The sequence below is a fragment of the Aulostomus chinensis genome, chromosome 2 (assembly GCF_037954235.1).
Source record: "Aulostomus chinensis isolate RoL2024-O1b breed Wild chromosome 2, RoL_Achi_v1.0, whole genome shotgun sequence".
Lineage (NCBI taxonomy): Eukaryota > Metazoa > Chordata > Actinopteri > Syngnathiformes > Aulostomidae > Aulostomus > Aulostomus chinensis.
Window position 1 is genome coordinate 4061474 of NC_141321.1, and position 11077 is coordinate 4072550.

At 43.4% G+C, this 11077-nt stretch overlaps 1 protein-coding gene across 1 annotated transcript in view; it reads left to right on the forward strand.

The window, feature by feature from the left end:
- LOC147268832 (USP6 N-terminal-like protein) overlaps positions 1 to 11077 on the forward strand; it is a 45815-nt gene that overhangs the window by 26416 nt on the left and 8322 nt on the right. The window contains exons 7-10 of the mRNA XM_086223218.1: positions 659 to 768; positions 5616 to 5664; positions 10762 to 10882; positions 11038 to 11077. The exon at positions 11038 to 11077 is cut by the window's right edge and continues 55 nt beyond it. Coding sequence (XP_086079344.1) covers positions 659 to 768; positions 5616 to 5664; positions 10762 to 10882; positions 11038 to 11077 — 320 coding nt within the window. The remainder of the gene's footprint in view (positions 1 to 658; positions 769 to 5615; positions 5665 to 10761; positions 10883 to 11037) is intronic.

Sequence of the window (11077 nt, forward strand, 5' to 3'; positions counted from 1 at the left end):
GGCCACATGAACCTTAAAGGTCAGCTGGTCATCAATCATGACACCCAGGTTTCTCCTTTGGACTCCTTACGTATCTCTGTGTGTAGCTGAGCACCTTTTAAGATGAGGATGCACACCTGCTCCACATCTTGAAATAAAATAAAAAAAACACATTGTGATATTGTCAAAAACAACTGGGCATGTTGAGGCACTTAGCATTTTTCTTACACTGGAAACAATTACACTTGTGCTGGACCAGCTTGCGCCATGCTTAAGGTAGAGGCCCAAGCAGTGTCTTGGGGGTCAAAAACTATCTGACTTTCCACAAGAACAAAGGTGCGTAGATAATAACTGACTGAATAAGTGTCCTTTCATTTTTGGATGAAGTATACCTTTTGTGTCACTTTTTTCCTTTCATTAGCTTTTAAAAACATAGTTTTTGGATTAATAGTACAATTAATTTCACCCCACAGCAGCTTTTAGGCATTTTTATTTTATTTTATTTTGCAAGCCAGCAAAATTTTAACATGGAGTAACCCTCACACAATTACCACCCGCACACAACCTCCCCCCCCCCACCCCCACCCCCACCCCCACCTGGTCCATTCCAATTAGTTATAACTGTCTTTTAATAGCTGACCAGGTGCTTGTTGGCTTTTCTTTATGTTTCCTCTCTCAGAAAATGAAGGAGCAGGCCAGACTCTACTCATCTGAGATCAAGCAGATTGACCTGGACATCAACAGGACGTTTCGAAACCATATCATGTTTATGGACCGCTTCGGTGTCAAGTAAGAGTCATACTGACTGTGTTTTGCTAGCGGTTTCTTACAGTGGATTGAGCACTGTTAATTTCCAGGTTGCATCAGTTTAGACTGAGAGGGTTCTGTGTGCTGCTGACTGCGTCCTCCATATGAACTAAGACTGGGTTCGAGAAAGGAAGGCAGCCTGTGTTTTGGACGGTGTTGGCTTGGAGTAGAACCTGATCCTTGAACAGAGTGATGTCACTGACAGTTTAATAGACCGCAGGCCTGTTTGGGAGCAGCAGTGGAAAGTTGAGGGCAGCAAAATGCTTCAATATTTAACATCCTGCAGAGTGTGTAAATGTTAAGCATTGGTTGGTGTTTCAGTGTGTTCAGGGGAAACAGAGCTTTGTACAAAAAGATGATGTCAGCTGCTCAGTGATGGTCAGGTTTGTGAAGTTGCCAGGTTGCCTCTGTATGTGATCCATCATTTAAAATGTCAGTAGAGTCAGATACATTGCAGAGGTGTATTGATGTTGATTTCAGGACTTTTATGGCCAAAATGTATTTGTTGCACTGTTATACATCTGGGGGCAGCATGGCTTTGATGTAGAGTGGTTGTCTAGCAACCGAAGGGTTGCTGGTTCAATGCTCACTTCCCCCGGTGACCATGTTGAAGTATCCCTGAGCAAGATACTGAGCCCCTAATTTCTCCTAATGGCCCTGTGATGGACTGGTGATCCATCCAGGGTGAACCCAGCTTCTCACCTCATGTCAGCTGGATAGGCTCCAGCCTCCAGCAGTATGAAAAATAGATGGATGAATGGATGTTTTACATCAATGTTGTGCTACATTCTTGCTACCGTTCATCAAAATAAGTGAGGTTGTTATTCACAGTGCATCTCTTCATCCTTGTCAAGGATTCAGTGCGATAACACTGGATATTCATATATAGCAGTTGATGGTGTTGCTGAGAAGGTTTGAGCAATTATGTTTTGTTGCTTTGTGTGTCACATGCATTTGTTGCATGTGATTTTTTTTTCTTCACAATGCTCAACAGATGATGATGTGTTTTGTTTTTCGAGGGAGTAGTACCTTCTCTTCCTGACATTTGATTTTTGTTTTTATGTCTGTTCTTTCACTTGTCCAATCTGGACCAAAGCCAAAATGTCCACCATGACACCAGCACCACGGCAGCTCCAGAGAGTTGAAGTGTCACAATGTTTAACTGAGGTGACATTGCAGTGGGGCAGATAACTGTAATAATCATTCAGTTCTGGATACAAGCACCAAAGTTGGCACACATGCTCCTTGGGGATTGCTATTTTGATAAAAACCATTAGCCATGCAAAAATTCAAGATGGCAGTCATTTTTCAAGATGGCCGCAACTGAATATACAGTCATACAGTCTTCCATTTTGAAATAAAATCCCATAGACTTGTCTGATTTGAATTATATTGGTATCAAATCACACATTTTTAACTCTGTAGATTCCAGATTTGGACCCATGGACTTACTCATTGGCCTCCTTGTACAATATATCAGTCTAGGACTTCTAATATTATGCTAAATTAGAAGTTCATGTTTCGTCTGACTCGGCCAGAATTCATGGTATGTATCTTACGGATCACTCTTTGTCTAGTCTCTACCCTTTAAACTGTTCAGCTTGGGTAACCCTGCCAGGAGTACAACACTCCTGCCGACATAGCTCTAGGGGTCATGGAGGCACGAAAGCTGCCCCACCACGATAAGGTGGTGATCCTGTCGAGGCAGATTATTTTTTGTCTTTCCTTTTTATTGTTCATTTTATTTTTTTAATATATTTTTTACATGTAGGCAGTAGGCCTATGCTTATTTTTCACTTATTGTCTCATTGCCTGGCTGAGTAGGCCTGTACTGCAATACTTCTAAACCTCTCATCTGCAGCTGCACAGTGCTGTCAGGTCAGACCAAAGCTGTAGCATTTGCATCGACTGCAGCATTCTGACTAGCATCCACACTTGGTCAGCTACTGGCAACGTTCTGCAATGGCTGGGAGCTCTGTCCAAATTATCTGCCAGAGATATCTGTTCTTGGTCCAGCCCAAGTTGGCAGGAGTCTGTGTTTTTGGCCGACGTACTGTTGACTGACTCCAGATGCAGCCCGCCTGGTAGGCAGCACGTGAAGCGTGAAGCGCTGATCGGAGAAATACTTTGTATGGCCTCTGCTTTTGAGCAAACATGTCCAACCTTGCATCATTGACACCTTCAGCTGTACTGTATCTGTCGTACAAGATGACCACAAACTTCTCCAAGGTCTTCAGATCTTCATAATCCACTATCTGTGGGTACTGGCTGAGTTTACTGAAGACACCGGAAGTCTCATCACGAACATCACAGGTTTGCCAAGCAGACTTTTTCCCTTTGCCACGAAATGCTGACACTTCATTGCAGCCAGTGAAGGCATGGAAGAAAGGCATTTTTTTCTGCATAACTTCCTGAGCAAAAGCCATCTTGAATATGGCAGCCATGGAAGAAAGGCATTTTTTTCTGCATAACTTCCTGAGCAAAAGCCATCTTGAATATGGCAGCCATCTTGAATATTTTCATGACTGTAAGGTTTTATCAAAAGACCAATCGCAAAGGAGTATGTGTGCAAATGTTGGTGCTTTTATCCAGAAGTGAACTATCATTACAGTTTTTACAGTAGGTTCATGGCGGCCATCTTGAATTTTTACATGGGTAGCAGGTTTTATCAAAAGAGCAATCCCAAAGAAGTATGTTTGCCAATTTTGGTGCTTGTATCCAGAAGTGAGTGATTGTTACAGTTTTTACAGTATTTTCATAGCAGCCATCTTGAAAAAGGGATTTCTTATGTGGCTAATAGTTGATATCAAAAGAGCAATCCCAAAGGATCATGTGTGCCAGTTTTGGTGCTTGTTTCCAGAACTGAACGATTATCTTCTAATCTGCAGTTATCTGCCTAATCTAATCTAATCTAATCTTACTATTGATAATATTGGGCCATTTAAGTTTTGATCATTTCAAGTCTTAAAAAATACACAGCCAATGACTGCAAAGGATTTTAAAGTGTTGTCACTTTGGTATTAGATGTGTCGTAATGGTTCGATGGATCTGAGGGTGCTGGGACCAGTAAAGCACTGGCTCATATCCAGACTGCTGGATAGTGTTTAAAAGATAGTCATGTTAATCCAAACACCCTTCTAGTCATGATGGATGAAACAAACCTATACATCTGTATTCCTCATGAGGTTGGCTTGGCAGCTACTGTCAAGGCATGACAAGGTCATGCTAGTTCAGAGATTCCACCTAACCCCTTTTTTTGTGATGTCGTTTCCACTGGCTCACTTCGGCTGGGGTCGGGTAGGTACAGCTCAGTACGGGTGCGTTTCCACTAGCACTGGGTTCCACGTCAGTGTGGGTGGACCCTCCGGCCGAGAGTTCTCCGGCATAATTTGTGTGTGACACAACAACAACAATGACAACATGGAGGCGGCATTATGCCTGTTGCTTGATCAGTGGTTTTTGCTTCAACTAAAAGTGAGGGACAACAGACTGACAAGGCTTCAAGCGGTGAAACAGAACACCCAAGAAAAGTATAAAAGACTTCACCAAGCGATCAACCAGTATTCTGCCAAGGCCGCCACATACATATATATATATATATATATATATATATATATATATATATATATATATATATATATATATATATATATATATATGTATATATATATATATATATATATATGTATATATATATATATTTATATTTATATTTATATATTTATATATACTGTATGTATATATACTGTATGTATATGTATATATGTGTATATATGTATATGTATATGTATATATGTGTATATATATATATATATATATATATATATATATATATATATATATATAGCTAGCCCTTAGATATGCTGACATATATATATCAGCATATCTAAGGGCTAGCCTAAGCCAGACCTAACTATAAGCTTTTATCACAAATGTTTTAAGTCTGCTTGGAGATGGTTCCACAGGAGGGGAGCCTGATAGCTGAAGGCTCTGGCTCCATTCTACTGTTAAAACTCTAGGAACCAGCAGTAACCCTGCATCCTGGGAGTGAAGGGTTCTAGCTGGGTAGTAAGGGACTATGAGCTCTGTAAGATATGAAGGTGCCTGATTGTTGAGGACTTTGTATTTTAGAGAAGAATTTTGAATTCTCTTCTGAATTTGACAGGGAGCCATGCAGAGAAGCAGTCCAGGAGAAACATGGTCTCTTCTACCAGTTCTAGTCAACATGCAGGCCGCAGGGTTTTGGACCAGCTGGAGAGTTTTTAGGGACTTATTAGTCCAGCCTGAGGGAATTGCAGTAATCCAGCCTGGAAGTGACAAAAGCATGGACTAATTCTTCTGCATCTTCTTGAGACAGGATGTGTCTGATCTTAGCGATGTTACATAAATGAAAGAAAGCAGTCCTAGAAATTTGCCTGATGTGGGAGTTAAAGGACAGAACCTGATCAAAGAGAACTCTTAGGTTCCTTTCGGTAGTGCTGGGGGCCAAGGTAATGCCTTCCAGGGTACCTATCTTATTAGGTAAGGTGTTCCTAAGGTGTTTTGGGCCCAGGACAATAACTTCAGTTTTGTCACAGTTTAATAAATGAAAATAGTGGGTCATCCATGTTTTTTTTTTCTTTAGACAGGCCTCGTCAGCTGACCATAAAGCAGTGATTTGCTCACCAGGCTCTGTCCTGCAGATGCTGGTGATGCTATTTCCAAACAGCATTATTCCTAAACATAATCACACAAATGTGAAATGATAGAACACAGTACGACTAACAATGAGACCTGTTGATGGAACGTCCTTTCCTTTCTTGACCTTGTCAACATGCTCTCCTCTGCAGGCAGCAGTCTCTCTTCCATGTCTTGTCTGCATACTCAGTCTACAACACAGTAAGTGACTTTTTCCCTCCATCAAATGGACCACTCACATTTCAGTCAAACTCAGTTTAACCGATACAAGTCAGTATTTCGGTCTGATTTTATTTCTTTTTCTGAGCTGAGCAAAGACTTTAATTATTCTTTTCTTTTAATGGCTCTTGTGTGCTGCCAGAGAACAGTGTATTTTTTGTTGTTGTTTGTAGCCAAACCTGCTGATCCAGTGCTCTCCTGTATCTGATGCTGCTCCGCTTCCAAAACCATTTAACTTTTGTGCATTAATATTAAAATTAGTAACACCATCCCTAACGTTGAGTATATTTTACCCAACATAATATACCTGATAAAATATAGTTTTCATCAAAATATATTGAAGTGCTCTTCTTTAATTTCCCAATAAGCAATGTCAGTTAAATTAAAAAAGGTACCATAGGGACCCTATACAATGACATGGCAAGAATCGTGTGGGTGAAAATTGCCTGACGTTAATGTTCTAGGGTTAATTGCGACTTTCTAAATTCACAGTCTGTGGAAAGACATATTTTGAATCTCTTCATGTAGGTTGGACAACATATACATAGAATAAAATATAGAACATAATTGCATGTATTTCACACATTAAAAACATTTAAAATGTAAAACTATTTAAAATGTGTTTGGTTATCATCTGTAAAATCTAAAGAAGTATGGAATCAACAATCCTGTCTGTCATGGTCTGCAGTTTCTCACCACCAATTTTTTGTTGTCACATCTCCACTGAACACATCTCCACTCACTCCCTCAGCCAACCTCCTCAGCTAATCAGCCTCAAACACTTGCACCTGTCCCCACATTATTAAGGTCTCCCTCTCCCTCAGCTCTCTGCCAGATTATTATGCTCCCATGGAAGACTCCAGCATTATCCTTTGGACTGACTTCCCATTTTCAATCCTGCTTGTTTCTGCCACGCTTCTGTCTGCCCCTACGTCTCTGGATCTCGCAGTACCGACCTTGCCCTGCACCTTGGTCACGTTTCTGCCTGCCCCACGTCTCTGAACCTCACGGTACCGACCTATGCCTGCACCTCGACCATGTCCAAGTCATTACCAATCAAAGAACTGCCAGTGTCATTGCATTTGGGTCCATACAAACCACGTTTCAGTACAATCTGGCCAAAACATGGACCCAGCACACACTTCCCTTGTCAAAAATCATTTCAAACAGATTGAAAGATTCTCTCGCAAAATGAGGCTTTCATGGCATCTGCCTCAGCTGAGCCCAAACAGGCCCCAACCCCGCAGGAACAGGCTTTTTCCTCATCACCCAGTCAACACTTGTTAGCTAGGCCTCTTCCCCTGCTCCCCCAACAAGCTCCATTCTGCCACCAGGAGTAGTCTCTGAATCAGGTATTGGAGCTCCCGAATGTTACTCTGGTGAGCCTGAAGGTTGTAACCCTTTCCTGACAAATTGCACCATCTTTTTTGCACTGGAACCCCTCACTTCTGCTTCTGAGGGAGCTAAGGTGGCCTTTACCATAACCAATTTACAGGGAGAGCTAGGCTACAGGGCACAACTGAGTTGGATAGACAGACTCCTGCTTGTGCGTCTTTTGAGTCGTTTGCTGCTGAGCTACACAAGGACTTTGGGCAGGGTGTCCATTCAGCAGATGCTGGGGGCCTTCTTAGTCTTTGACAGAAAGGTCAGTCCTTGTGTGATTTCTCAATAGACTTCCTCACTATGGCACATGGGAGTGGCTGGAATGAGAGTGCTCTTCGTCATGCTTCATGACCTGGCGGATTACATCAAGGACGAACTTGTGTCTCACCCCCTACCTCATTGTCTTGATGATGTCATTGCTCTTGCTATTAACATAGACCTCCGTATCCAGGCTTGCAAAAGAGAGAAGTGAGAAACACCCCCAGCTCATGTATCTGCTCATGCATAACAAGATACTTTCCCCGATTTGGCTGGGTCTACGGCCATTCCTGAGCCCTCAACCTACAGTTATGAACCCATGCAGCTTGGCCACATCAGTCTGTTCCCTGAGGAATGAGAGCGACGCTTCAAGGCCAATTTATGCCTGTACTGTGGCAGATCGGGGCACTACATCGCTCGCTACTGAGTAAAACGGAGGGCTCATCAGTAGTAGAGGAGTTACTGGTGAGTCCATACCCTTTTAAATCCTCTTACACAGGCTACGCCGCTCCACTCTCCACCTCCCTGAGGCCAACCTGATGTCTCCGGGGTCCCACGCCATTATCATGACCTTAGTGAGGTTTTCAGCAAGACCAAAGCCTTGTCTCTACCCCTCATCGCCCCCTTGATTGTGCCATTGACCTTCTGCCAGGCACCTCCCCTCCCGTTCTGGCACTGAAAGGGAGGCCAGGGGACAAACATCACTGACTCCTTGGCAGCTGGTATCATCCGACCATCCTCATCCCCTCCAGGTGCTGGATTCTTCTTCATGGAAAAGAGAGATAAAACCCTTAGACCCAGCACTGATTACAGGGGCCTCAACGACGTAACTGTTAAGAACCAGTACCCATTGCCACTTATGTCCACAGCTTTTGAAATACTCCAGGGGACCAGGGTCTTCACTAATCTGGATCTTCTCAATGCATACCACTTGGTCCACATCAGGGAAGAGGACGAGTGGAAGACAGCCTTCAGTGGCCACTACGAGTATCTGGTTATGCATTTTGGTCTAACTAACGCCCCTGCTGTCTTCCAGGCATTAGTCAATGATATACTTCGAGACATGTTAGACCATTCTGTTTTTGTTTCCCTGGATGATATCTTGATTTTTTTCTAAGACTTTGAAGGATCATGAGCTTCATGTTAGGGTGGTCTTCCAATGGCTTCTTGATAACTCCCTTTGTGTCAAAGCCGAGAAGTGTGAGTTTCCTGCATCCTCAGTGTCCTTCCTCAGTTACATTGTAGCTTAGGGTAGCCTTCAAATGGATCCAGATAAGGTTTCAGCGGTTACGGCTTGGCCTGCTCCTGAAAACTGGAAACAACCACAACGCTTCCTGGGCTTTGCTAACTTTTATCGCCGCTTCACTTGTGGCTACAGCACCCTGGCTTCACCTCTCACTTCCCTGCCTTCCTCCAAGGTCCCATTCTCCTGGACTCCTGCAGCAAAGAAGGCTTGTGAGACACTTAAGGCACGCTTCACCACTGCTCACATTCTGCATGTCCTTGACCCTGAAAGACAGTTTGTGGTGGAAGTGGATGCCTCTGATGTGGGGATGGGGGGACAGTTTTCTCAATGTTCAGCCTCAGACCAGATGCTCAACCCATGTGCCTTCTTTTCTCACCACCTGACCCCTGCTGAACAAAACTAAAACACTGGAAACCAAGAATTGCTAGCAGTCAAACTAGCCTTGGAGGAATGGTGGCACTGGCTGGAGGGAACTGAGGTTCTGTTTTTTTGTCTGGATGGATCATAAAAACCTGGAATACATTCCCCTCTGCCAAAGAAACTGCAAACCTTATCCTTCATCATGTTGTTCACCTGCACGACATCCCTGTTGACCTTGTTTCTGATCGAGGCCCCCAATTTTCATCCATTTTTTTGGTGAGAGTTGTGCAGCTTGTTAGGGGCCTATGTTAGTCTGTCATCTGGTTCCCACCCCAGTCTAATGGCCAAATTGAAAGAAAGAACCAAGAAATGGAAACCACTCTCCACTGTCTGGTGTCCTCCAATCCCTCCTCCTCGTCCCCGCAACTTGTTTGGGTAGAATATGCTCACAACACCCCCGTCAGTTGTGCCAACAGCCTCTCTCCCCAATGTGCATATAGGTATCAACCTCCTCTGTTCCCGGCCCTTGAAAAAGAGGCTTCTTGCCCTTCTGTGGAAGCATTCATTAAGCACTGTCAAAACACCTGGACTCAAACCTGCAATTCCCTGCAACGCTCCACTGATCGCTACACCACATCTGCCAACCGTCACTGCTCACAAGCCCCGGCTTAGCAGGTTGGACAAAGAGTTTGGCTTTCCACCAAGGACCTGCTTCTCCCTGTTGAGTCCAATAAGCTGGCACCCAGGTACATTGGTCCATTCCCCATTCAAAGAATAATAAACCCAGACTTAAGACTCAAGCTCCCTCACTGTATGCATTTTCTTCCAACCTTCCATGTCTCTAAAATCAAACCTGCTCCAGAAAGCCCCTTGGTACCCCCAACACCTCCTTCCCCTCCTCCTCGCATGGTTGAAGGCAGGCCTATTTATGCCGTCTGTTGCCTTCTTCATTCTCACCGCCAAGGGCAAGTCATGAAATGCCTAGTTGACTGGAAAGGTTATGGGCCAGAAGAAAGGTCTCGGGTTCCTGCTACTTTTATTGTTGACCCTCGACTTATTGCTGACTTTTACCGAAGGAATCCTGATCAGCCCTCTCTCTCATCCACCACTGCTGATTGTCAATGTTGTCCGTAACCATTACTATCATCATAATCACCACCATCATCATCATCAGAGGAGCTGCTAGCCATGTTAAATTATTCTTCATAGCAGAAATGTTTCTCCAAAGTGACTCACAGAAGCTCATTTTGTCAGAAGCAGTTGGTTTGTTTTTGTTTTTCGAGGAAATACAAAGAAGTCACCTTAATGTTCGAGGACTGTTCTTGTCGTCTTCAGAAGAAACAGGGAGCATTCTCGCCAGCTATTGGGATTCAAAATCCCAGATAAAGTTTAAAATATGTAGACATTACATGCAAATGTCTGTATACAGGAAATGTTATTTGGAATGAGTCCCACAAGATCATATTGTTCATCACCAGATGACACTGTTTACACAGACAGTCTCTGATTCCCTTAATACATATGAAAATCTGTGTTACAGCAGTGACAGTTACTTATGTAACTCCTGTTAACCTGGTGCTGATGCTGTTGTCTAGATTTCTCCTGAACTGACGGTGCGAATGCTGTTGCCCTTCCCAACATCATAGTCTAGACATTCTCCCAACAGTTTTTGAGTGATTGAAAACTTTTTCCTTCTTCTGATATTCTGGAAATTCAGTAAAATATATTCTAGACTTGATCAGAAATGTACCTGCTGTTTTTGAACAAAACATGAATAAAGCAACCCCAGTGGAAACCCCCTGATGTGTCTCATTATGTCCCGTGGCCTGCAGGAGGTGAGCTACTGTCAGGGCATGAGTCAGATCGCTGCTCTGCTGCTCATGTACATGAACGAGGAAGATGCCTTCTGGGCCTTGACACAGCTGCTGACCAATCAGAAACACTCCATGCATGGTGAGATGAAGTCTTGCAACATGATGCAAATAAGAAAAGGAAATAAAGTCATGTTTGGATGTTTCTCTTAAGCTCTGCAGGGCAAAGAGTGTCATTTGAACTCCTATTTATTGGGATTAAAAAGTCTCTGCTCTCTCACCCTCCAATATTTAAAGGGTTTTTTGTTCCTGGCTTCCCCAAACTTCAGCGATTCCA